Genomic DNA, 27,913 nt, shown 5'->3' on the forward strand with positions numbered 1-27,913 from the left:
GCAGGCACTTGTCAAGATGTTGTCCAGCCCTCCTCAACAGGTGTCTGCTCCGTCCACTTCTGTCGATGTTCCTCCTCCGACTCCATTGAGCTCGGAGCCAGAGTTTGTTGGGGTTTGAGTAGTGGCTCCGTCGGCTTCGATAACTTTATCTCCTTCGGTTCCGTCGTCAGCTCCGATTCCCTCGATAGTGCCGTCCGTCGAGGGATCTGGGCACCGGGGCTCCCTTGCTGGCTCCAAGGGGGCGAGTGGCATTGGACCCTTTTCCGACCCCGTTCTCCCTCTCGGAGCTTCGGCGCAGGTGAGCTCGGCTCCTACATCGGCCTCAGAGTCGTCTCCCTCAGTGCGGAGAAGGATTCTGATTTCCTCGGAATCAGAGGCTTCTCTGCATCGTGGCAGGGGACGCCTTCAATGTCATGAGGAGTGTGCTGGCCAATGAGTCAGCTCCACTATCGGCCCCACCGGCTCCGTCCCCTGTAGTGCCTGTGCCAACCTCTGCTCCTCCTCCAGACTCCAAGCGTGGGGAACTGGCGCTCCAAGGCACCCCATTGGGTATTTCCTCTTCTTCTGAGGCCTCCCCTGGACATTCAGAGGAGCCCCCTTCGTAAGAAGTAGTGCAAGAGGAAGCACATTGACTCCCCTGAGTCTGTCACTTCGGATACAGACTTAGATGATTCGGAAGAGTCCCCGAGATCCCCCTCTGAAGATGTTTCTTTTTTGGACATCCTCAAAATGCTTAAGCAGAGGGGGAACTGGAATCCCCTAGCCCCTACCGAGGATGAGTCTGTATTCCTGGATGTTTTCGGTTCCTGACCTTCCACCTCCTGGGTTTCTCTGCCTTTCAATCCACTTATGTCCGTGGTGGCTCGAAAGGCTTGGTCAGCCCCGGATACAGTGGAACCAACTCCGAGGAGTCCTGGCAAGTTCATCACAGCACCCCATGATAAGCAGTTCCTTACCAAAGGTGTTCTTGTTGATGCCATGGTGGTAGCAGCAGCCACCAAAAAAGAGTTAGCGGACACCTCTTCGTCTGTCCATCCTCTTAACAAGGAGTCTAGGACCATGGACAGATACGGGAAATGAATGTTTGCTTCAGCGACCTTTTCTATGAGGTCACTGAACTACTTATGCCATTTTACCCGGCTTCAGAGGGATCTCCTTAAAGAGCTCAGAGATACCCTTCAAGATCCATCAGCTGAGGGGGCTCAAGCTAAAGTGGCTTCCTAGCTGGCGACCCTTAATTCTGTAGTCAACTCCTCCATGAGGCTCATTTCTTATGCAGCCGATGGTGCGAGTAGAGCCGTAGGTATGGGCGTGGCCCTTAGGAGACATGCATGGATGCGGTTGTGTAACTTTGCGGAACCCTTTAGAGCGTCATTCACCAACACCCCCTTTGATGGTTCCTTTCTTTTTGGACCACAGGTGAAAGACACTTTGACTAGGTGTGAGCAAAAAGGCAAGACTCTCTCTGCCGTGGGAGTCTGTATTTCCACTCCCTTCCAGACCATATCCCAAGGGTCAGAAGAGTAGTAAAATGTGGTTCCGAAAATCCCATGGAGCCTCGCCTGACACACGTAGCGATTTTTCCTCCAGGGGCAGAGGGGGAAATAACAACAATAGACACCGCCCTCGTGGCAGAGGGAGTCCGCAGAACCAGGGCAACAGAGAATCCTTCTCTGAGAAGCCCTTTCCGCATCCCTGAAAGGTTGCCCTGCTGCCCGCCTCTGGAGGCAGTTGGGGGAAGACTTTCACTGTACCCAAAAGCCTGACAGAATTTAACGCAAGACAAATGGGTACGGTCAGTTATATCCAGAGGTTACAAAATTCCCTTCTCTCAACCCCCCTTACCGTCGAGCAAATCCCTTCCAGATGTTCCACCCAATCTGAGGGACCAAGCAGTCATAGAAGTTTCAAGACTGCTAGAAAAAAAGAGTCATCCAGGAAGTCCCGGCAGACCAACACGGATCCGGAACTTACTCAAGGTTCTTTTGGTACCAAAAAAGACAGGAGACTGGAGACCGATTCTGGATCTCAGCAGACTAAACAAGTCTGTTCAAAGAACAAAGTTTCGGATGGTCATGCTACAGTCCATTCTACCCTTTCTGGGTCAGGACAATTGGATGTGCTCCATAGATCTTTAGGATGTGTACTACCACATCAAAATGGACAGGCGCTCCAGGAGATTCCTTCGCTTCCAGCTGGGAGCCAGTCATTACCAGTTCAGAGCTCTGCCCTTTGGTCTCACCACAGCCCCCTCTTTGGTCTCACCACAGCCCCCAGGGTGTTCACCAAATGTATGGCAGTGGTCACGGCTCACCTGAGACGTCGAGGATTCCAGGTGTTTCCATATCTAGATGACTGGTTCCTCACTGCTACTACCAGGCATCAACTTCTGCAAGTCAGGGACTACATTATCACAATCTGCTCCCAGCTAGGCATTACAATAAACTTAGAAAAATCTGCCTTGCTGCCCTGTCAATCTATCACCTATATAGGAGCAGACTTAGACACAAAGAAAATGTCTGCAAGGCTACCGCCAGAAAGGGTGTCTACAATTTGCCAGCAAGTACAAATTCTAATGCAGAGCAAAAGGATCCAGGTCAGGTTTGTCCTTCAAACTCTGGGTTCCATGGCAGCAGCAGTTCTTCTAATCCCACTGGCCCACTTTCACATGAGGATCCTTCAGTGGATTTTGTTCACACAGTGGTCTTTCCAACAGCTGCCCATGTCTCACATGATCATAATTACAGAAGCATGCAAAAGGCACCTTTCCTGGTGGATGGTCTCCCCACTAGTGACTCAGGGCAGACCCTTCAGCCCCCTCCGGTTGCCATGGTGACCACGAACGCCTCTCTGATAGGGTGGGGGGGGCATTATCAGGGCAGGACAGTCCAAGGCACTTGGCAACCTCACGAGTACCACCTGCATATAAACGTCCTAGAAATGAGAGCCGTGCTCCTAGCGTTGCAAGCTCTTCAAGACTCTCTCCCTTCTGGGACCATTGCAATTTAAACGGACAACATGTCAGTGGTGTGGTACATCAACAAGCAGGGCAGAACCAAGTCCTACCCCCTATGTCGAGAAGCACTCAGACTCTGGCAGTGGGCAATTTCTTCCCGATTTCTGATTGCGACGCACATCCCTGGGAGGTCCAACGTCATAGCGGACAGGCTCAGCAGAGCTGTTCTCATGCCTCACGAGTGGTCTCTGAATCAGGTAGTTGCGGATCTGATCTTCCGAAAATGGGGACAGCCTTGCTGTGATCTTTTTGCCACCCACTTCAACAGCAGATGCAGCAACTACTTCTCCCGCTTCCAGGTCACACACCCAGAGACTCTCTAATCCGTGATTGGCCTCAGGGACTTCTTTATGCCTTCCTTCCATTTCCCCTGATACCGAAACTCATACAGAAAGCAATATCGTTGGGTTGCAAAATGATCCTCATTGCCCCCTACTGGCCTCGACAGATATGGTTTCCGTTCCTGCACCATTACCTTCTCAATCAGCCCTGGACTCTGGATCCGATTCCAGACCTACTGATTCATCAATCAGGCGGGCTGCATCAATCCCTCCAAACACTCCAGCTCACAGCTTGGTTGCTCCACTTCCAACCTTAGCCAGGCTTCCCAGCATTTCCCCGGCCGTGCGTGAGATTATGGTCTCCTCTCACAAGTCTACAACTAGAAAGACTTATGCTAGCAAATTGAAACGTTTTTCTTGTTGAGCAGAGGCTAGGAACGTAGATCCTTTTTCAGCCCCAGTCCATGAAATTTTGGAGTTCCTAGCACAACTTTTTCATTCTGGGTCTGCTTCTGCTACAATCAGGGTTCAATTGGCGGCCATTTCTAACTTTCATGTTGGGTTGTCTAATTCAAACATTATGTCTCATAAGCTCTGTAAAGCCTTTTTAAGAGGGACTACTCTCCTTAGTCCTCCAGTGAGAGATCCCCCTCCTCCATGGGACCTTAATTTGGTACTAACCTCCTTAATTATGCCCCCCTTTGAACCTGCAGCATCATGCTCCATTAAGTTTCTATCTTGGAAAACACTTTTTCTGGTAACTATTACTTCAGCCAGATGCGTCTCTGAACTTCAGGCACTATATGTGTTCGTCCTCCATACTTGGTTTTTCATAAGGACAGGGTTGCTCTGAGGACTAATCCCTCGTTCCTTCTGAAAGTCTGCTCAGAAAACAATTTAAACCAATCTATAGACCTTCCTGTGTTTTTCCCTAACCACACCAACAAGGCAGAATACAAATTACACCAATTGGACGTTCATAGACTATTGCGTTTTTACTTGCATAGGACTAAGGATATAAGGAAGTCGGACCAACTATTTCTTTCCTACGCTCTAGGCAAACAAGGTCTCCCAGTTTCCAAAGTGACCTTATCCAGGTGGTTGTCTCACATTATTACTTTCATTTATCAATTGAGAAACAAAGAGTTGCCTATCAAACCAAAAGGCCATTCTACTAGGGCTTTGGCCACCTCTGTAGCCTTCCAATCTAGGTTGCCCATGGATTCTATCTGTGCAGCTGCTACATGGGCAAATCCTCATACCTTTATTTCTCATTATAAGGTAGATATGGTCTCCAGGAGCAGAGCTGACTTTGGTTCCACTGTTCTGAAGAGTCTGTTCCAATGAGCCACCCAGGATTGTAGGTGCTAGGGATGCTGTCCCAACCAGCAAGAACAAAGGCGAGATAGACAACTTAACATAAAGAAGTTATGTACCTACCATAACATTCCATGTTAGTTGTCTTCATCTCGCCTTCTTTCTTGCGTCCCACCCTCCGTCCCCCTGTCCTATTGGATCGAGAGGAGTTTTGGTTTCACTGGCTGAGTGTTCTCTGGTTTGTTTCCTCTACTGACTGAGAGAGTATGACAGGTATGCTCGACCTGTTTGTTTGGACAAGTTGATTCTCTGGCTATGTCTGGGGTTAGCTATTACAAACGAGATCTGGGTAGCTAGCGCTAGGCATCATGGGATAAGGGGTAGCCTCGAGCCAGTAAACAGCTCTCGAGCTATAGAAGATGGCCGAGTCGGAGCCGAGGATTGGCTCCGATCCCAACCAGCAAGAAAGAAGGCGAGATGAATACAACTAACATGAAACGTTATGGTAGGTACATAACTACTTTCTTTCACGCCAGCGCCCCACTCAGAGGATGCAGACAACTATGCTGAACAGTACGCCAATGCAGTGTACAAGCACCTGTACAACTGCATGGACTCGGTCATACCCAGTAGAACTAAAACCTGCTCCTCATGGAAACACGAACCTGTTTGGTGGACATCCCCTATCAACAGGCTTTACAACAAAAGGAAGAAGCTGTTGTCCATGGGTAAAAAGGAACATATTGCAAATTAGAAAAACTTCCTCCTTAGCCTCAACAAGCAAATAAGATCACTAGTGAAAGCCTCCAAAGCCAATTATGAATCGAAACTAGCTTCCGAAACAAAGGGAAACCACAAAGCCTTCTTCAGTTATGTCAGGAACCTCCATGGCAAAGCCCAGGTTTGTTCCAAATTAGTACTTAACAGTATCACTTACATCGATCCTGTTGACTTAACCAACCTGCTAGCAGATAGGTTCAGAGCAAACTTCACCCCCGTTCCCCCCAAAGGCCCTTTCGACATCCCCAATACTTGTCCCGCACCTCACATCTCCGTAGAACAAGTGCTAAAGGCCCTATCCAAGGCAAAGAGCACAGCTTCCGTGGGACATGATAGTATCCCAAGCTGTACTCTGCTCCATCTCCAGCAAGAACTGGCTTTGTCAGTGAGCACCCCATATTTCAACCACAGCCTAAGTACAGACTTCATTCCAGCAGAGTGGAGAACTGCCATTGTCATCCCCTTGCACAAAGGTGGTGCTTCTACTGACCCTGGAAACTATTGACCCATTAGCTTGACAAGTCTGTTATGCAAAGCCATGGAGCATATTATTATGGATCTCATAAACAAGGGCATAGGCAATCTCCAAGCACTTGACCCCACCCAGTTCAGATTCGTCAAGAGCAGATCTTGCCTGTTGAACCTGGTTTACTTCTTTGAGACTGTCACCAAGGCCCTGGATGAGGTAAAGTCAGTACATACAGCTTACCTTGACCTGGCCAAGGCCATTGACATAATCCCCCACTCAGGCATCATCGAAAAGCTTACACAACTTGGGGTAAATAACTGTCTCATCAGGTGGGTGGCCAACTGGCTCAACGACAGGACCCTCAAAGTCAAAATAGGTGCCCCCCCCTCCGATAGCAGACCTGTCACTAGTGGAGTTTTCTAGGGATCTCTCCTGGGACCCCTACTGTTTGGCATCTACTTCTCAAAGGTCCAGGCAAAGACAAAAGGCCTGTGCCTGACCAAGTTTGCAGATGACTGTAAGTTGGATGCTGTCATTGACTCCCCAAATGATGTTAACATACTGCAAGAGGGTCTCACAGCAACTAATGACTGGTGCCAAAGTCATGGCCTCAAGCTAAACCCAAAAACATAGCCCCTACTGATTACCACATCAACAGCAACCCCCTAAGAACACAACCTGTGGTGAGAGACCTGGGCACTCACGTTGATAACCTCACATTTGACTATCATGTAGCGGCAGTGGTCAGTAAAGCCTTTTACTTGGTTCATCTCATAAGTAAAGGGATTGCATCCAGAAAAAAGGAGGTTATTACCTGTCTATACTCCTCCCTCATTAGACCAATAATTGAGTATAATGCTCCATTTGGTATGTAGCTCTTCAAACATCTGCACCAACTGGAAATGCCACTGAAATACCTCACAAAGAGAATCCATGGCCTCCAACACCTGTCCTATGCGGACAGGCTCAAATCACTATCACTCTTTTGCCTACAAGGCAATCTTGGACCCTGCCCTACTAGAGGTGCTCCATATCCATAAGTCTAACTCCTTATGCATTACACGCTCAAAAGGCCTGAATCTAATATGTGACATCAACAAAACCTGCTGGAGAGACAGGTTTGTCTCCCAGAGGCAGCCCTGTCTCTAGAGTAGACTTCCCATACATGTCAACAGAGCACCTCACTGACCCTCTTCAAGTGCAACCTTGATGATGAGTGGATGGGGAACCACATATTTGTCCCAGGGGTTCCACCTGTGTCCCTCATTGACGGGGGGGGGGTCAGGGGCTGACTGAGGTTTATTTTGGGGGATAAACTCTTGGCTAGGCTTGTAAGGGCCCCAGGGCCATTAGCCTAGTAACCTCCTATGAGCTCTCCTTTGACCTTGAATCAGAAATATGAGGGGAAAAAATGTATCCATCCCTGCATTTTCCTGTTCAGATTCAGAACAGTGAACCTCATGAAGAAAAGAAGAATCCCTCTTTATTTTACCATATGCTGCTTTACAAGAAAGATCAATAGCCTGGCTTAAACCCTGAGCCAGGCCCAGTAAACTACTCATATCCAAAGAAAATTAAGGAAAAGTAGGTACATACATGGTCTTCTGTTTGTTTTTGACAGGAGAAATTGGGCCAACTGTGTTACTAATGGCAGCAGCTGCTTCCCAGTAATGGGCACAGCATTCTGACACAACAGGGAAACCTCCTGTGTTCCCTCTCCAAAGACCAAGAGTGCCTGTCCCTTCCCCAATGAGGGGATCCCAACAGGCACAGTGTGTGTGTGTCTAACCCCAAGTCCACAGTAGCTGTATGTGCTACACCAAGGGGACCCGGGTTAAAAGATGAGTGGTCTGAAGTACCACAAATAGCCACAGCCATCCACCTGTTGCTAAGGCAAATTGCTAGCCTGCTGTGGTGGCAACTTTTTCTTTTTGTGGTTGGAAGAAGGACCATCTGTGGGACAGGTAGGTAATCTGTTGCATGGTCAAGACAAAAATGGTGCCTCTTTCTTGGGGAAGACTAGCAGCACTTGCTGGGAAACACTGCCAGTCCACAAAAGTTAATTATTTGACAAAAAAATACTTTAAACAATATGCCAGCCCCACAGAAGAAAAATAAATGCAATTTTTATTCAGGAAAAAAAAGTTTTCAATTACACTACTTTAAAACTGACAGAAAAAGAGTGTTTCATTTAAAAGTACATTATAGTCTCAATACAGTCCATTAAAACACAACACTCCTAGCTTTAAAGTAACTTTTCTGAAGAGGAAAATAATAAAACAGCAACAAAATTAAGAAAATGGAAGTTTTTTCCCCCAAAGTGGTCTCATCTGCCCAGCAAAGGCGATCAATTCTCGGAAACCTCAGTGGAGCATACTGTTCGATAGCAGTAAAGCTGTGAAGGGCTTTGTGCCCAAACTTACCTTTTAGTCAGCTCAGCGCAAGCTTGCCTGACAGTTTGGGCATGTGGCAGATGCCCTGAATCCTTGGAAGCTGGCCATCTGTTATATGCTTGGCAGGATATAGCCTGCTTATCTCAGGTTACTGCAGCAATGATCAGTAGGATGAACATTGTTTGTTACTTCCAACCCTCTCTTTTTTTTCCTTGTATAGGAGACTTCATCTGCTACACCATAATAAGAGGAACACTTGTAAATAAACTTCAAGTTTATAAATGTTGTAATTTGTCCTTTTATGTTTTTAAAAGCATAAACAACTTTTTAAGCAAGGTCAAGAGCTGGGAATCCTGAGGGTGCTTAAACCTGACAAAGGAGTACTTTGAGCATGCTAAAGAGGCAATGCAGACCCCCAAAGCAGTCTAAACATTCTAATAAAAAACATTTTGAGAGTAAAGATGGATGGGTGTACCTTGATGTTCTGCTTGTTCTCAAAGACAACTTTCTCATATTACCCTAGATTATCTGCTCGTTCTCAAAGTTAGGTTACTAATATTTTATTTTCCATAGTGAATAAAAATGTTGAATTATGGTTATTTATTTTGGTCTATCAAATATTTTTATTGTGCCATGTCAAAGTTTTGTAATACTTTCATTTTGTGGCTGATGGTCTTTAAAGTTCCCACAAGATCATCATTTCAGGGGCTTTTGACCATTACGTAATGCCCTTGATGCCAATCTAAATTTGGAACAGGGCAGAAACAAGTCTTATGCCATATTGTGTGACAGATTTCAGAACTGGTTTATGACTGGATTAACCGTAACAACATATTATTTTTTTCCCACTTGTTCTGCATTTTTTAGTCATTGGCCAACATCATCAATGCCTCCAGAGAAGATTTATCCCTCTGTCCTGGCCTGGGACCTCAGAAGGTGAGTCAGCTGAGCAATGTTTTTTTTTAATTTGTTACAATGAAATAGTTAATGTTTCCTTTTGTAATGAGATTTCTTCTCAGGGACATGAGTATTACATTGGTAGGTTTAGGAAAAGATGGCACTGCTTTTGTCTTTTTCAGTGTCATTAAGAGAGCATATATCTCTGATGTATAGTTTGTATGAGTTTTCAACCCCTTCATTATTTTCCAATACAGATTTAGTCTTAGACTTCCAAGATGGCTGCATTCTAAACCATGGGTTGATTAGAGCTTTCTCCCACTGTGAGAACAGAAACTTTGGGGAAAAAACAGTAAGACCTATACATTTGGATAAAATTAATTTACTGATTAGTCACTGCACTGTCTGGATATCAACAAAGGAGAACTCTGAGAAAGAGAAACTGAGAAGAAAATATTTTACTGGAGAAGAGCCTTGCATCTGTTCAGCAAAATGCAGTGCAGGTTTCAGCTTTGATACATGACTTTTAGTGACTTGGAAGAAAAAGTAAATCAAATGCATTCAGAGGTGTTTAAAATAACTGAAACACTGGAGTAATGTATAAAGCAAAATGCCACCAGGCTGAAAAGAATAGAAGAAGCTTTAAGTAGCTATTCAGCTGTTTAAAGTGCAGAATTCAGGGGCTGAAATGAAGGAAAGACTGGCCGAATAAGTTTCAAAAAATCTGGAAGGAACAGTTTTATTAATGTTATGAGAGTGAGCATGGTCTGGTATTCCACAGCAGGATTTGTTAACTGAAAGGGCACACAGTGTTTGCTCCAAACTTGGCAATGAGAAAGCAGCCAAGACCTATATTAGTAAAGATACAGTCATACCAGCAGAAAAAGAGCTGCTCCCGAAAAATTGTGACACAAGTGAAAATATTAAGTGGTTGTAGAAAATGCGTATGCACTATACATCAAATAAAAGAGAAGCAATCTTTTATCCCTGCAGTCAAGGGATGTTAGAGGCAGATGTGAGATTTAAGTTGGTTTATCCAGCTGTTTTAAAATATTTTTTCCTGGAGGGTCAAATACATTTTGGTTGCCAAGTATACTGGAGAAAATAGTTTACCCAGTAAAGAATGTCAGCAAACTGAAGCATTCTTCTGACAATAGCAAAGTCCACAGAAAGAACTTGCCAGTGAAATCTTTGCCATTGTTCCAATGAAAAATTACTTGAGTGATAGAAAAAAAAACCCAACCCTAGGATCTGTCTAGAAAAGTCAGGAGTGCCTTGAACTTATCAGAGACTGATGCATGGTCGAGATAATGAACAAAACTAGCAATAATGTGAAAGTAGGAAATAACATTGAAAAATTGTCTTGTAATATCCATAAGATGCAGGTTAGAGTTAAGGACTGTGCTTCTGCAGGAATTGACTAAAAAGACTGAAAGTTTGTTGATTGTGCTAAATTGGTCGGACGACTCTAAAGCATAATTCCTACTTTGTCATAAATGTTTAGAAGGACAATGAGGGGACTCTGGATATAACTTCTTCTTTTGGCTTTTCCCGGTCAGGGGTCGCCACAGCGGATCATCTGTCCACTCATGATTGGCAGTGGAATTTTACAGTGTCGAGTTGCCAGCCCGGTGCCCAACCTTCCACAGAAGGCACGCACACTCTCACACACACACCTAGGGCCAATTTAGAGTGTCCAATCCACCTACTGCATGTCTTTGGGATGTGGGAGGAAACCGGAGCACCCGGAGGAAACCCACACGGCCACAGGGAGGACATGCAGACAGCGCACAGAAGGCACCCCAGCAGAGAATCAAACTGGAGAACCTCTTGCTGTGAGGCAGCAACGCTAACCGCTGCACCACCATGGCCGCCCGGACTCTGGATATAACTATAAGTAATAAAAACTTGCTCTTAGTAAAATGTGTGTAATGTCTTCAAGTAAACTGCATGTTGTGTTGTGAAATAGCTCTGTAAGTTATGCAAACATATGTTTGTGCTAGTGGTATTAAAGTTAGAAAGTACTTTTTCTTGATGGTATTGTAACTACCGATGTTAAGTTGTCTATCTCGCCTTCATTCTTGCTGGATGGGTTCGGAGCCGACCTCGGCTCCAACTCGGCCACTCTAAAAGCTCGAGAGTTGGTTCCACCGGCTCGAGGCTCCCCTTATATCCCACAATGCTAGGCGAGAGTTACCTCAGATCTCGTTTGCCGCTACAGCTTCGAGGTTGGTTGTTTCTACCGGTTCCTGGTGAGTACTATTTTTCTTGTAAAATTTAGTCTTTAATACCCCTTTTAAGTTAATATTCTTACTTAGTTAGTGTAGGTTAGAAAACTTTATTCCCGACCCTAAATATTTTCCGTTTCTTTCCCCAAGAACCTTTGGTTCTTCCATTGGGCCTGTAGGCCTTCCCTTCCCTAGTGGAGTGTGTGTGTTTTTTGTAGTTTATTCTAGTTTATTGTAGTTTTAAATACTAGTATTACTACTAATTTTATTGTGTTTTCCTGACAGGGTATAACTTGTGTGTTTGTGTGCGTGTTTGTGTACACCTGTCAGTCAAAAATGTCTAAAGAAGCAAAGGTCTCCGGATTCAAGAAGTGTGATGCGTGCTGTCAGAAAATGTCTCTGACAGACGCTCACATTTCTTGTGTCTATTGTCTGGGGCCTTTGCACCTGCAGGACTCCTGTGCTGTGTGCCATGGCTTCAGCCCCAGGGTCCTGCAGGAAAGAAAAAATAAATTAATTCTTAGAGGCTTACTGAAGCCAGAGGATTCCCTGTCTGTTTCAACAGGGAAGCCCTCTAAGGCATCGAGGTCTTCGGCTCCGGCTTCTGAGCCGAGACCTCAGGTTGCTCAACCTTTGCCTTTATCGGCTCCGGCTGGAGCCGATAAGCCTCAGTCCACAGTTTCTGTGGCTCCCTCGGCTCCGGCCAGAGCCGAGGTTATTGAGGTTCCCGTGTCGGCTCCGACCAGACCTTCGGAGCCGACAACTAGGAAGAGGTCCAGGTCACCATCTCTTGGCTCCGTTCATTCGGCTCCAGGATCTCCCCTGCTGTCTGAACGGAGCCAAAGGTCTCACTCCTCTAGGTCATCGAGGCTGTCGGATCATGACCTTCAGAGGGTAGTGAGTCGACTACTTAAGTCCGAGGCACTAGCCCAGATGCTTCAGAGCCCGACTCATCAGTCGATGCCTGCCCCGGTCCATCAACATTTTCCTCCTTCGACTCTCTTGAGTTCGGAGCCGGGTCGCGTAGGAACCGAGACTGTGATTACGTCGGAGCCGATACAATTGTCTTCGGCTCCGTTTTCTTCTTTGGAAGAATCTCGGCGCCGGACTTCCCTCATCGGCTCCGAGGGGGTGAGTGGCATCGGACCCTTGTCCGACCCCCCTCTCCCTCTCGGAGCTTCGGCGCTGGTGAGTTCGGCTCCGACATCGGCCTCGGAGCCATCACTGTCGGTGCCGAGGGGGGTTCTTAGCTCCTCGGAGCGGGGACCTCTGGCTCTGCCTGACAGGGGTGCATTCGAGGTCATGCGGAGTGTGTTAGAGCCTGGCTCTACTCCACAGTCGGCTCCGTCCGCCCCTCCCTCTATGCTGCCTCAGGGTAAGTCGACTCACTCCCTCATCCCGGACCGCAGAGAGCCAGCTCCTCAGGAGACCCTGTGGGGATTTCATCCTCTTCCGAGGCCTCTCCTGATTTGGCAGAAGAGCCCCCTCGGAAGAGGAAGTGTAAGAGGAAACACATTGACTCACCTGAGTCTATCACGTCAGACACAGATTTGGATGATTCTGAGGGTTCCCCCCGTTCCCCTTCTGAAGATGTCTCATTTGCAGACATTCTGGAGATCCTGAAACAGAGGGGAAATTGGCCAGCCCTCAACCCTTCGGAGGACGAATCTGTGTATCTTGAGGCGTTTGGCTCTTGTCCTTCCACCTCCTGGGTGTCCCCTCCCTTCGACCCCCTCATGCAGGTGGTTGCTAAGAAGGCATGGACGGCTCCTGACTCAGTGGACCCCACTCCCAGGAGACCCTCTAAGTTCATCACAGCTCCAGCAGACAAGCAATTTTTAACAAAAGGAGTTTCTGTGGATGCTATGGTGGTAGCTGCTGCCACAAAGAAGGAACTGGCTGATCCTTCAGTACCTGTCCATCCACCTAACAAGGAATCTAGGTCCATGGATAGGTACGGGAAGCGGATGTTCTCCTCAGCGACATTTACCATGCGTTCGCTGAACTACCTGTGCCATTTCACTCGTCTTCAAAGGGACTTGATCAAGGAAGCGAGTGAAATGTTAAAGGATCCTACAGCTGCGGGTTTCCAAGACAAGATGAACACGCAGCTGGCTACCCTTAATTCCATATCCAACTCCTCCATGCGCCTCCTTTCTTACGGCCGATGGAGCGAGCAGAGCCGCAGGGACAGGTGTGGCCTTACGTAGGCACGCCTGGATGCGGCTATGCAATTTTGCGGACCCTTTCAAGACGTCTTTCACGAACTCCCCTTTTGATGGATCATCTCTCTTTGGTCCTCAAGTGAAAGAAACCCTGACTAGGTGCGAGACTGATGGCAAGACCCTTTCTGCCGTCGGAGTCCGTTTTTCGACTCCTTCCAGGCCTTACCCCAAAGGCCAGAAGGGTGGAAAGATGTGGTTCCGTAAACAATCTCAAGGGACTTCGCCTGACGCACAGAGTCGTTTTCCTACCAAAGGCAGAGGTGGGAATAACAATGGTAGACGTCGCCCTAGGGGCAGGGGGGGGTCCGCAGAACCAGGGCAATCGGGAAGCCTTCCCTGACAAGCCCTTTCAGCATCCCTGAGGTGTTGCCCGACTGCCCATCTTCGGAGGCAGTCGGGGGAAGATTGTCACTGTACCCAGAAGCCTAGCTATCCCTGACTCAAGACAAATGGGTACAGTCCATCATTTCCGAAGGCTATTCTATCCCCTTTCTTCGCTTTCCAAATCAGTCAAAAAAATCCCTTCCAGATGTTCCACCCGCTCAAAGGGATCTAGCAGCTTTGGAAATTTCAAAACTGCTTGCAAAAAGAGCAATTCAGCCAGTGCCAGCAGACCAACAAGGATCCGGAATCTACTCAAGGTTCTTTTTAGTTCCAAAGAAAACAGGGACTGGAGAGCGATATTGGATCCCAGTGTCTTGAACAAATCAGTCAAGAAAACAAGATTTCGGATGGTCACGCTGCAATCCATCCTTCACCTTTTAGGCAAAGGAAACTGGATGTGCTCTATAGACCTTCGGGATGCGTACTATCACATAAAATGAACAGACGCTCCAGAAGATTCCTCCGCTTCAGGCTGGGAACCAGTCATTTTCAGTTCAGGGCCCTGCCCTTTGGTCTCACCACTGCCCCCTGGGTGTTTACCAAATGCATGGCAGTGGTAGCTTCTCACCTGAGACGACAAGGATTCCAGGTGTTTCCATATTTGGACGACTGGCTCCTCACAGCTCCCACCAAGCATCTCCTTCTGATGGCCAGAGATTATACTTTTCGCGTTTGTCAAAAACTGGGTATTTCAATAAATTGCGAAAAGTCTGTTTTGTCGCCTTGTCGTACTATTATCTACATAGGCGCAAATCTAGATACTATAAACATGTCTGCAAGGCTAACACACCAAAGGATATCAGACATTCACAAATTGGTATCACTCCTCAACAACAACAGAATCAAAGCCAGGTTAGTTCTAAAGGTGTTGGGAATCATGGCAGCGGCCATACCTCTCCTTCCATTAGCCAGATACCACATGCGGATCCTTCAGTGGATGCATTTTACTCAATGGTCATACCAGGAACTTCCAATGTCTCACACCATTGTGATCACGCAGGCGTGCAAAAAGCATCTCATGTGGTGGATGTCTTCCCCCCAGCTCCTGTCGGGAAGACCCTTTGTTCCACCTCCTCCGGTTGCTACACTGACAACGGATGCCTCCCTGATCGGGTGGGGGGGGCATTATCAGGGCAGGACAGTCCAGGGCACATGGCAACCAAACGAATGCCACTTGCACATAAATGTTCTGGAGATGAGAGCAGTGCTTTTAGCGTTGCAAGCCCTTCAAGACTCTCTTCCCTTGGGAACAATTGCAATCCAGACAGACAATATGTCTGTAGTGTGGTACATCAACAAACAAGGCGGAACCAGATCATACCCCCTGTGTCGAGAAGCACTCAGACTGTGGCAATGGGCGATTTCTTCTCAGCGTTTTTTGATAGCAACGCACATCCCCGGGAAGTCCAATCACATTGCGGACAAGTTGAGCAGAGCTATTCTCATGCCTCACGAGTGGTCTCTGAAAGACTCTGTAGTGAGAGAAATTTTTCTCAAGTGGGGTCAGCCTTGCTGCGATCTTTTTGCTACTCCCCAAAACAGCAAGTGCAGAGAATATTTCACTCTATTCCCTTTACTAGGCCAACCCAGCAGAGACGCTCTAGTCCAAGTTTGGCCCCGGGGACTTCTGTATGCATTCCCTCCTTTCCCACTGATCTCTCAAGTAATTCAGAAAGCTATTGCTCAGAAGGCATCCTTGATCCTCATTGCTCCTTACTGACCTCGACAAGTGTGGTTCCCCTTTCTACATCGTTTTCTCTTGGAGCGACCGTGGAATCTGGACCTAGTTCCAGATCTTTTGATCCATCAGTCGGGTCAGTTTCATCGCTCCCTCCCCTCTCTGAACCTCACTGCTTGGTTCCTCCAGTTCCAACCGTAGCCAGGCTTCCTCAATTATCTCACTCTGTTAGAGATATATTGATAGCTTCCCATAAATCTTCCACTCGAAAGATTTATTTGAGTAAGTGGAAACGCTTCTCATATTGGGCACAAGGAAAGGACATAGATCCTTTCACCGCTTCCATCCAACTAGTCCTTGATTTCCTAGCTGAACTCTTCCATGCAGGTTCATCTCCATCTACACTTAAGGTTCAATTGGCAGCTATTTCTAACTTCCATGTGGGTATTTCTGAATCTGCCCTAATGTCCCACAAACTTTGCAAAGCCTTTTTGAAAGGAGTTTTTGTTCTCAGACCTCCTATAAGAAATCCTCCTTCTCCTTGGGACCTAAATTTAGTTCTTGCTTCTTTGATTCTTTCCCCTTTCGAACCTGCAGCTTCCTGTTCCTTGAAATTGTTATCATGGAAAACTCTCTTTCTGGTAGCTATTACATCAGCTAGAAGAGTTTCAGAACTTCAAGCACTCAGTTGTCGTCCTCCTTATCTTTTGTTTCATAAGGACAGAGTATCCTTACGAACTAACCCGTCCTTTTTGCCTAAGGTGGTCTCGACATCAAATCTAAACCAAAGCATTGACCTCCCTGTCTTTTTCCAGAGTATTCCAATAGGTCTGAACAAAAATTACACTGCCTGGATGTTCATCGTCAATTGAGGTACTACTTGGATAGAACAAAACAATTCAGAAAATCTGATCAGCTGTTTGTCTCCTATGCGAAAGCAGAAAGGGACTTTCAGTTTCAAAGGTATCATTATCCAGATGGCTAACATCTTTGATTTCCCTGGTATATGAAATTAGACAACAAAATTGCCTAATAAACCTAAAGCCCATTCCACCAGAGCTTTGGCTACTTCTTTAGCCTTCCAAGACAGACTGCCTATTGACACCATTTGTGCAGCGGCTACTTGGGCTACTCCTCACACTTTTATTTCTCATTATATGTTGGATTTAGCTTCTAGGCATAGAGCTAACTTTGGTTCCACTGTTCTCAGGAGTCTGTTCCGTTAGGCCACCCGGGACAAGGTGCTAGGGACGGTCCCATCCAGCAAGAATGAAGGCGAGATAGACAACTTAACATATAGAAGTTATGTTCTTACCATAACGTTCCATGTTAGTTGTCTTCTTCTCGCCTTCTTCTTGCGTCCCACCCTCCTTCCCCCTGGCCTGGACAGACCTAGAGGAGTTGTGATTGTGACCTCTCTTTCTACCACCTCTTTCTTAGACATATGCTATTATACATATTTCCTGGTTCAGGATGTAGGTCACCCTTCTTTCTTCCTGTTGTTAGAGGTGGATTCTGTTTTACAGTTATACTGTTACTATTATAAGCTGGGGTTAGCTTACAAACGAGATCTGAGGTAACTCTCGCCTAGCATTGTGGGATATAAGGGGAGCCTCGAGCCGGTGGAACCAACTCTCGAGCTTTTAGAGTGGCCGAGTCGGAGCCGAGGTCGGCTCCGAACCCATCCAGCAAGAAGAAGGCGAGAAGAAGACAACTAACATGGAACGTTATGGTAAGAACATAACTTCTATTTTATACTCTTAATAGGATAAATGCTGATCATAAGCAATATAATGTTGTGTGTCTGTATTATAACATCGAAGCTTCAGATATTCAAATACCTAAAGCTCGGCACGTAAATAGCGAAAGCTCAAAACTGCGAACTGCCACTTCTGCACAGGGAAATAAATTGCATGGTAGCAAAACAAAAAAAAATAATTTTCAAACCCGAATCAAGTGGGGGGGCTTTGCCCCCCCCCCCCAAAAAACTAAATATGCCAAACTCCGAGATCACTCTACATTGGAGAAAAGGGCAAATTCCCCATAACAGCCAAGCGATTTTTTTCCCTATTAAAAAATTTGTGGAAGTGGCCGTTGGCGATTTTCAGCTTTTGCTATTTAGGTATCGAGCTTTAGATATTCGAATAACTGAAGCTTCCATGTTATACTATAGACCCAATGTTATGAGCTTAGACTACTAGGCAAATATGTAGATGTCAAAGTGTACTGATTGTATTATATGTGTATTAAAATATAATAATTTCCCATTTTTATACAAGTGAAAGTATAGATTAATGTTCTTAATTTATGCTGCAGAAAAGGGATATTTTTCTTAAGAAAACAGGCAAGAAAATAGAAAGTATGGAAATGGTAGTTTTCCAGTATTTTCAACTAGCTGTTCTGTGCATTAGTAAAGCAATTAGCCATTTTTTTCTCTTTCCCATAAGCAAGTGCCAGCAGCTGGAAATGGTGAGGTTTCAGTCACAGACAGCCAATCAAGAAATTACTTATAAATGTGGTCTGAGGTATTTGTATAAAAAAATCATGGTTTTGTATTTAAAGGGGAACTGGTAGGCAATTTGGCAAAAAAAAAAAAATGAAAGCTTTTTAGTTGCATCTGTAATGGTAGTTGTCATTAAAAAGTGATAATTAGTGGGGAAATACAAAGTATTGCACAATTCTATGAATCACTCAGATGACGATAGAAAAGATTATGAAGGGAGACTGGCGAGACATTTGACAAGGGAACAGTTGAAGAACATCTGTATAGCTTCCAAGTGTTCAACAAAGTCTAGAAGGTGTATGATTTTTTTTGTATGGCTGTGTTGGCATAGGTATTTTTATACCCAAAACAGACTAGGGACTTTTTCTTCTGGTAGAAACAATTGCTGGAGATGTGATGTGAGAGAGAGAGAGAGAGACAGGTAGTTGGGAACGTGTTTTTTGTGAATGCAATGAGTTGACAGATTTTAAAAATTCCATAGAGTATTTTGACAGAGATATTGGGGAAGCAGTTGTGGGGGTAGGGTATAAGATCTGAAAGATATAAATTGCCCAGACATATTAAAGCGTTGCTAAGTTTAATGCTGTTGGCTGCCAAAAAATGCAATTAAAAGAAAAGGGAAATCAAAATTTAAACCATCTAAAGAAAGTATTATATATTGTCAGGGAGATAAAAGAACTGGAGGTGGGATTTTAGAAAAAAGAAGTAAATTGCATAGAAATAAATGTGATTTGCAAGAACAATACATAAAGAATAATGTTTAGGAGTAGGAATGAAATTTAAGGAAGGCAGGACTAGAGCAAATTATATAATGTTAGAAGGAATGATTGTTAAAAATAAAAACATAATGCATGAAGTTAATAAGTGTTTGTTTATTTTTTATAACTGCATATGTACCATTGGCATTGTTTGATAAGTAAAGTTAATAAAGATGTTTAAAAATACTCCGTAAATCTTATGTACGATCACAGGAGACAGAAGCCATTCCTGGCACTTAAAGAAAATAAGGCACTAACCCTTGATGAGATACCAACCCCTTTCAAAATGTGAGTAGACACATCAATTGGCAGTTTAGAATTTTCACTTTGCCAGTTAGCATGTCTTTGCAATGTGGTTGGAAACTGGAACAAGCAGTGAGGAACCAGACTGGAGAACCAAGTACTGTGAGCACTGCCTTTTTTTTTTTTTTTTGCAATGCTTGTGTTCAACTTTGATTTCTCCACTCATTTATGCCTTTTCCCACAGCTACCACTATTGAGAAATATGGTGGTAGGATGTACAGTATCCTCAGATATACAACTTCTGCTGCATTTCTTTAAAGTAGTTAACTATGTTGATATGGGGGTGCAAAAAGTATCAAATCCTTTGTAGAAAGTAGGTCTCTCTGAACGAGCATTACCCAAGTGTAAACATGGACTCCTAAGCAATGCTGTACACAAAGCATATCTCAAACAGACTCGCTCTCATTGCTGTGTAAGTCTGTGTACACTGATAAATGGACTGACCCCTTTGGCTGCTGTTCATAGAACAAGGTGAGAATTCATTGTTGCAAAACATGTACATTATTACTGAGAGACAATTTTTTTTTAGTTTAAAAATATTACATTTAGCAGCACAAAAATAAACCTTCACATAAACTAAGTCAAGCATGTTACATAATAGCATTATTGTTTCATGTCGTAGTTCTTATTCCATCACTTATTCATTGTACTACTGCTTATAAATTTAACACACTCTATTGATTACCATTTCAAATATACTGGCAAATTGTACATCATCCCTTGTCTAACATCTTGTCTAGTTATGCACATATTTATTCCACAATTCCCATTTTTTCCTTGTGCATCTTACTGGTTATTCTTCTTTTCAGTTTTTGTTCACCATTTTCCATTTCTTTCATTAGTTCAGTAGCTTCTAATACAGGAGAGGTTCTGGTTTTCCATTTCCCATTTTATTGTTTTCTTTCTTACCAACATTACCAATTATGTAAACGCTTGTCTGTAGCTGAATAACATTAGATGTTTATCATATTGATCACTGCTGCAGTAGTATTAGCTTTGAATTATATTCTGCCAAGGATATAACAGCCGTCCATCTTCAGAAGTTTCAGGGCACCTTCCATGTGGCCAAACTGTCCAGCAGCATGAGCTGAGCTGACTAAAAGACAAGACTGGGAGCCAAGCCCATCAGAGCTTTACTGCTGCCAAAGAGTAAGCTCCTTTGAAGCTTTCAAGGATCAACAGTTGGCTTGTGCTTTAGTTTGCTGGACAGATAAGTTCCCCTTGGGGTAAAAAAAAACTTCCATATTTTTTTTTTCATTTTTGTAATGAACTGTCCCAAGACTGTAACACACTTCTAAATGGAGCACTATTTTTTCTGTCAGTTTAAAAGTTGTGTAAAGTTAATTATAAGTTATGTACTCACCAAGGCATTGTGCTCTCTATTTTCATTCTTCCTCACTAATGAGTTCAGATCCGTTCCTCGGATCAGGCTCTGCAACGTATGCTAGACTTCAGATCCAGCTCTACTCCATCCCCATTGCCTCAGATCGAGTTTGCTGCCCAGTCTCCCTACAGTTAAAGAGAAGAACAGGCATAGACAGACAGAAGGACAGGGCTCAAGCCTGGAACAGCAGGTTCAAAACACAGTCCAGTAAGTTCTTCCACAAGAAAAAAAGGATGGGGGATGGATGGGAGGGAAGTTGAGGAAGAATTAAAATGGACAACACAGATGCCTAGTTATGGTTAGTGCATAACTTATGAAGCTGATGTTGTCCTTTTCATTCTTCCTCACTAATGGGACAGAGTCCCCAGCTACCATGACCTTGGGAGGCCCTTATGAAAGGATATTCTGGAGTACTGTCAAACCAAAGGAGGCTCTACTTTTGGATATGAAGTCCAATTTGTATTCGAAACAAAGGTATGAGTCTTAGTCCATGTAGCTACTGCACAAATTTCATCACTATAAGCCTTTAACAAAAAAGCTGATGAAGTAGCCATGGATCTATTTGATTGAGCTTGGGGGGGGGGTTCTTGGTAAGGTCATACCTTTATAAGAGTAAATGAGCGAGATACAGTCTAATCCATTTAGCTAGACTAACTTTGGAAACGTCTTGACCTAGGCAATTTGAGGAAAAGGATACAAAAAGGTGATCCGACTTTCAAAACCGTTTTGTTCTGTGAAGGTAAAAATTTAGTTGTCTGTGAACATCAAGGAGGTGTAGCATGTACTCTCCTTTACTGGAAAAGTTCAGAAAGATGACTGGTAAATTAATGGATTGGATGATGTTATTTTCAGAAGCCACATTAAATAAAAAAGAAGGATTAGTCCATAGAGAAACCCTATCTATATGAAAAACAGTGTAAGGAGGATTTGCTGCGAGGGTAAGGAGTTCAGAGCTTCTTTTTGCTGAAGTTATAGCTACCGAGAAGACCATCTTCCATGATAGAAGTTCTAGATCACATTTGTCTGATGGTTCAAAGGGTTTTTGAGTTAAATCTTGAAGCACCAAAGTAAGGTCCCAAGGTGGTGAAGGATCCTTTATAGGAGGTCTCAGCAGAAAAATGCCTTTCATAAAAGCTTTGCACAGTCTGGAAGAAGCCAAGGAAAGTAAGTGATTTCCTCTATGGAAATTGGAAATTGCTGCCAACTGAAGTTTTTTGTAGAGAAACTGTGTCCCCCTCTTTAAAAAGAGTTGTCAGAAAATGAAGAATAGCAGAAGGTGGTGCAGAGAAGGGGTCAATGTCCTTGTTAGAAGCCCAAATAGAAGATCTTTTCTATTTGCTTCTACAGACTTTCTTGGTAGAATGTTTTTGAGAAGCCAAAATAATATCACAAACTGGGAAAGAGAGCCAGGAATGTCCATTACTGGAAGTGGAGAAACCATGTGGTCAACCTGAGGGCACGAAGATTGGTTTGTTTGAATCCCTGATGATTGATGTTAGAAAAATATGTATTAATGTGTGTGCTTAATGCTAATTAGAAACTAAAAGAGTTAACACGTTTTTCATTCTATTTTACATACACTATTTTACATACAGCTTAGTTTTATATGAGACTAAAAGATGCTTTTGAAACTGCAGTGTGCTTTCTGAAACTTGCAAGATGCCCTCTGACCTAGTAACTGCTAGCACAGCAAAATTCATGTTTATGCCTTTTGGAAATGTACTTGAAAAACAGGTGATTATCTGCTAGGTCAGGAAGCAATGAATGAACAATGCTATATTCTATAATGTTATGATTTTGAACAATTAGCTCTGTTCGTGGTATGAGAACGTGGACAACTGCAGAAGGAAGAGATAAAGATGGACAAAGAACTGTTGGAGAAATGAACTGCAATCTATACTTGCTTTGTGCTCGAATTAGCCGTAGTACCTTGAATGGTAACATTGCATATATCTAACCGGTGGTAGCCAAGGCCACGTTGTTTTTCCTAGGAAGTTTCTCATAAAAATTGATAGTACAAGCAGAAAAGCATGAAAACAACTGCTATGTAATGATGATGTTAAAACTTGTGATCTGCTACGTCAGCTTGGTAGGCGATGTCTTATTAGAAAATGTATAAAAATGCTGGTATTTCCTGATTCTAGTTAGACAAACTCTGTTTTAGCACGTTTTTGTCTCCTTGCTGCAAGATTAAAGTGCCTTAACCTGAACCTACCGTGTATTGATAATTTTTAAAGTATATTTTTACTTTGACAGATTGGTCCTTCGGACCGGAAACTATCTCTCGCTCTAGCTCAGGTCAGATGGGCCCGGTGGCATGAAACCGTACGGGGAAGAAGCCACATCGGTTCTTCTGCTTTGAAAAGACCTCCGACTGAATTGTCGTTCAAAAGAGGCCAGCCACTGTTTCTGATCTGCGATTGGAGGACGAGTCAACGTTCCGGTGGGATCAAACACAGAGGCTCAGGTAAGGAGGAATTTACCTTTTTTCCGTTTTAGATCAGGGACTTGTTACAGTATTTTTATTTTTGTCAGGGAGATTTGCAAGTGCAGATCAGGGACAAAAAAATTACTATCTTGTCATAGATCAAGGAAACGGAATAGGTAGGCAGTTATTCTAGATAAACTGTGAAGAAGTGTAAATCGTGGTACCACATGATAAAAAGGCTTGCGTAACAATTTCTAACTTAGCTAAGACAGCTAAGGCAACATGGGAAATCAGTGCACAAAAGGTTCCCGAGATCCGCCCTTAACCGAAGACGCGAAATATATGCAATTACACCGTGCCGACAGTGTTAGGTACTATACAAAATGGGTTAATAAATACAAATTTGATGGTAATTTAGATAAACCTTCACTTATCAAACTTGTCAAACAACTTAAAACAGATGCGAAAGGTCAGCTAAAAAAGCAACGTCAATTAGGAGTCCCTCAGGCACACAGGTGGCTTGAGGAAGCAAACCACAGGGAACAAAAGATTAAAAATTCAAAAGCAATGTTTTTAGATAAAGAAGACAATAACTTGGTAATAGCAACACCCCCTCCACTTCCCTTACCAGAATATGAAGCAAGTGGACAAGTTGATCCACCTCCGCTATATCCAGCTGTTCCTGCAAAACCATTTGTCAGAGATCCTATCGAGACTAGGTCTCGAACACATAACTTGAGAGGGGATATTGAATTATATGAAATAAATAAAAATTCACAAGCTATGAGTGAAGAAGAGATATGTCCACTCATAGAAGTACCAAATCCACAGGTAGGACAGGACCCAACTCTTCTAGTATATAGACCGTGGACACCGGAAGACTTCCAGAAAGCCACAGAGGGAATTCCCCATCCGAAAGTCAATTTTAGAAAATTCTTAGAAGACTTACAGGGCATGAGGTTAAGTTATCATTTGAATGGAGAGGAAGTAGAGAAAGTAGTAAGACAAATCGTGGGTCCAGATTTGCACATGATCAGTGGCAACTGGAATCCCCGTGACGCAGAACTTAGGCCACTCCCATATAGTAACGCAGAACTGGATAATAGAGTAAAAGGTCTGACAGACCAAATCTCTGAGAAATGGAAGCCTAGGGCTGATTGGACTTGCATAAATCAATGCATACAACAAGAAGGTGAAACTGTTGATAGATATTATGCCAGATTAGAGTGTTTTAATAGCCATTGTGGAATGCAGGTACCTGAAGATCAAACACATGATTCCCCATATGAGCAGCAGCTAAAAAATGCATTTTTGAAAGGCAGCATTGCACCCATTAGCAGCTTTATTGCAAAGCACATGGTAGATCATCGTACAAGTAGATTACAGTCATTACTTGAATATGCAAAACATGCCGAAAACATTTTAATAGCAAAAAGAAAACTCAAGTATTTGCAGTAGAAGACGGATCAGAAGTCTTTGTAGTACAAACCGGGAAGAAAGGTAAGAAAAATGCCCAGGGAAACAAACAATCTGATAAAGGATCAGAGGATTTTGAAGAGAGGACGAAAAGGGGTGAATGTTTTAAATGCGGGAAAAAGGGACATTTAGCAAGGGATTGCAGACAAAATAAAAAGGTAACCACAGAAGACAAGGAGGGTGAGGACTGACTATATGATAGTCAAGAATCACTGGAAAGGAATAATCAAGAAAAGACAAATGCAAATGTGATAGAAGGAGTAGAGGATGTGATAGAAGAAATAGAGGATGTGCATGAAATCACAGATAATGAAGAAAATGAAATTTTGGACTTGGCATTATTGAGCCTTGAGCTCTACTTAGCAGACACAAAACCGGAAGTTACATTTCTGGTAGAGGGGAGGGAAGTTAAATTCCTGTGTGACTCAGGGGCTTCACGGACCCTGATACATCCTTCCAAACTACCAGAAAATTCAGAATCACTTGATTACATATTAGTGAAAGCAGCTAATGGACAACTGTATCAGGAGCCACTCTCCCACAACATAGCAATAACTGACCCTGTTTCAGGGATGACCCAGAAAAGCAAAATTGTTGTTTCTGCAAAATGCCCAGTAAATCTTTTGGGCAGAGACCTAATGCAGATATTTGGCATAGCAGTAGTTCCAACTATGCAGGGTATGGAAGCACAGCGACAAATGGATACTTTTGTAGTGCGACCGGAGGGTGAAACATTTTATTGGTACAGCCAGGACTTTGTTACGACTGGTCCAGGGGCAGTAACCGAAGAACTGATGAACGTAGCCATCAGTAAATCCCCCTCCCTTGTTGCATTGCACTCTATATTACTGTAGTAAACCAGGACCTGATAAAGAATATGAGCAAGAACTATTTAAAAAACATGCTAACAGATTAGTATTACGAAATCTGTACTGGGACACAGAAGGAAACCGTGTAGTAAGCTGTTCATTGCCCCAGGAATTCCTAGCATTTTACAAATCTAATCGATTACCACATGTGAGTTTGACTAAAGATAGTAATGTGAAGTGGGCAGACCTAGGAGAAAAAGTCACAAGGTGGGAAAAGCAGATAGAACTAGAACTTTCCAAACAGGGAGTACAAAATCAGAAGCTGAATTGAATAACACAGACACACCCAGCTGTACACTCACAGGCAAGTAAGGACAGCTGAGTAGCACTCTTACTAGAGGAAGAAGAAAAAGCCTTACGAGGCATACCAGAAACTCTCTGGTCAACAAGAAAATCAGATGTAGGACTTATTCGTATAGCAGGACCAGTTACAATCATGCCAAAGTCAGCATTTAGACCTCAAAAGACACAGTATCCCTTGAGAAAGGATGCAGAAGTAGGAATCAAACCTATAATAGCAGCCTTACTTAAGGAAGGAGTATTGATAGAATCTCCCGATTCACCATGTAATACACCCTAATTTCCTGTTAGGAAAGCAAACGGAGAATGGCGTATGGTCCAAGATTTACAAGCTGTAAATGACGCAGTTATACCCAGGGCACCTATGGTGCCAGATCTACACACCTTATTAAATGATTTGAAACCGCAACAAAAGTATTTTTCTGTGGTAGATATCAGCAATGCGTTTTTCTCAATACCAATACACCCTGACAGTCAACATTGGTTTGCATTTACATTTCAGGGGAAAAGGTATACATATACGCGACTACCACAGGGATATTGTGAGAGTCCCACAATATTCGCACAGGAAATGGCAAGTAACCTGGCGGGATTTATCCCACCGAAAGGCAGCCATATTTTACTTTATGTAGACGACATTCTGCTGGCAGCTCCCACCCAGCAAGAATGCAGAGAAGATACCTTAGCATTACTACAATTTTTAGCTACTCAAGGACACAAGGTGAACAAAAACAAACTGCAACTTTGGAAAAAACAGGTCAAATACCTAGGATATGTAATATCCAAAGAGGGCAGAATATTAGATGAAGACAGAAAAACAGCGATATTACAAACACCTAAACCAACTACCAAGAAGGAAATTATGTCCTTCCTAGGTACTACTAATTTTTGTCGGAGTTGGATTCCAAACTATGCCTTGGAATCTGCTCCACTGACCAACTTGATATTTAAAAAGCCTGTGGCAGCACAAGATTTATTACAGTGGACACCAGAAGCAGAATCAGCTTTCTGCAAATTGAAACAACTGATAGTATCTTCATTAGTTTTAGGATTACCGAACTATCATAAATGATTTTTCCAAACTGTAGATTATAAGCAGGGTTATATGACATCAGTATTAACACAACAGCATGGGGACAAACAACGCCCCATAGCTTACTATTCATCACAGCTAGACCCAGTGGCGCGATCCCTGCCCCACTGTGTACAAGCAGTAGTCGCAGCTGCAATGGCAGTGCAGGCTTCAGCCTCAGTAGTGTTATTCCACCCTCTCACAATGAGAGTGCCTCATGCAGTCACGATTATTTTACTGCAAGAAAAAGTAGCATACCTTTCTCCTGCTAGACATCTTTCCTGTATGACTATACTGTTGAGCCAACCTCATATGACAGTTGAACGATGCACAACTTTGAATCCGTCAACCTTGCTCCCAACCCCTGCAGATGGCAAACCACACTGCTGCCTGCAGGAGATTGAGCAAAAGACACTACCTAGAAAAGATCTCACGGATATTCCCTTGGATGATGCTGAGGTGACATACTATGTGGACGGCTCGTGTAGGAGGGGTCCTACAGGACTGAATTTAGTGGGGTATGCAGTAGTTTCTGATATTGAGAGTTTAGAAGCAAAGTCTTTATTGCACAACTTATCTGCACAAGCAGCAAAATTGATTGCTTTAACAAGGGCATGTACCTTGGCAAAGGGTAAACGAGTGAACATTTTTACTGACAGCCAGTATGCTTTTTCTACTGTACATTTTTTGCGCAGCAGTGGAAAAATAGAGGAATGAAAACATCTACTGGTAAACCAATTAATCATGCGCAATTTATTGTAGATTTGTTAGACTCTATTCAGTTACCGCAAAAAGTAGCTATTTGCTATGATGCATATTTCAAAAAGATGCATAGAAGTGTAAGTGAAATACAACATAATCCTGTCCTTTTAAAGCAGCTTTCTATTCTTGATAAGAAAATGTTTCATGCAGGGCAAGCTTATATCAATACTAAAGTAGAGAATTGTTATTTTGTTTGTGGGAAAAAAAACATAAATGGCTACCTGAGAATTGGTCCGGCAGTTGTTTTTTGGGTTACCTGGTTCCGGCCATACGACACACTGCAGCTTTGCCTCAAGGAAAAATTCGGAACGTCAGAGAGGTCAGCAGTAAACCTAGAAGTCCAATCAAAAGACCCGAAAATCCAGTGGGACGAATCGAAGCAGGGTGGAG

The 27,913-nt window shown here is 43.7% G+C and overlaps 1 protein-coding gene across 4 annotated transcripts in view; it reads left to right on the top strand.

Annotated features, from left to right (window-relative positions):
* The window catches only part of ERCC1 (ERCC excision repair 1, endonuclease non-catalytic subunit), a 1,099,273-nt gene that overhangs the window by 1,041,686 nt on the left and 29,674 nt on the right, over positions 1-27,913 (top strand). For all 4 annotated transcript variants that reach the window (XM_044084339.1, XM_044084340.1, XM_044084337.1 and 1 more), the window contains one exon: positions 9,124-9,192. In XM_044084339.1, the coding sequence (XP_043940274.1) occupies positions 9,124-9,192 (69 nt within the window). The remainder of the gene's footprint in view (positions 1-9,123; positions 9,193-27,913) is intronic.

The sequence above is a fragment of the Protopterus annectens genome, chromosome 9.part0 (genome assembly GCF_019279795.1).
Source record: "Protopterus annectens isolate FY-2018-M chromosome 9.part0, PAN1.0, whole genome shotgun sequence".
In the NCBI taxonomy this organism is placed as follows: Eukaryota; Metazoa; Chordata; order Ceratodontiformes; family Protopteridae; genus Protopterus; species Protopterus annectens.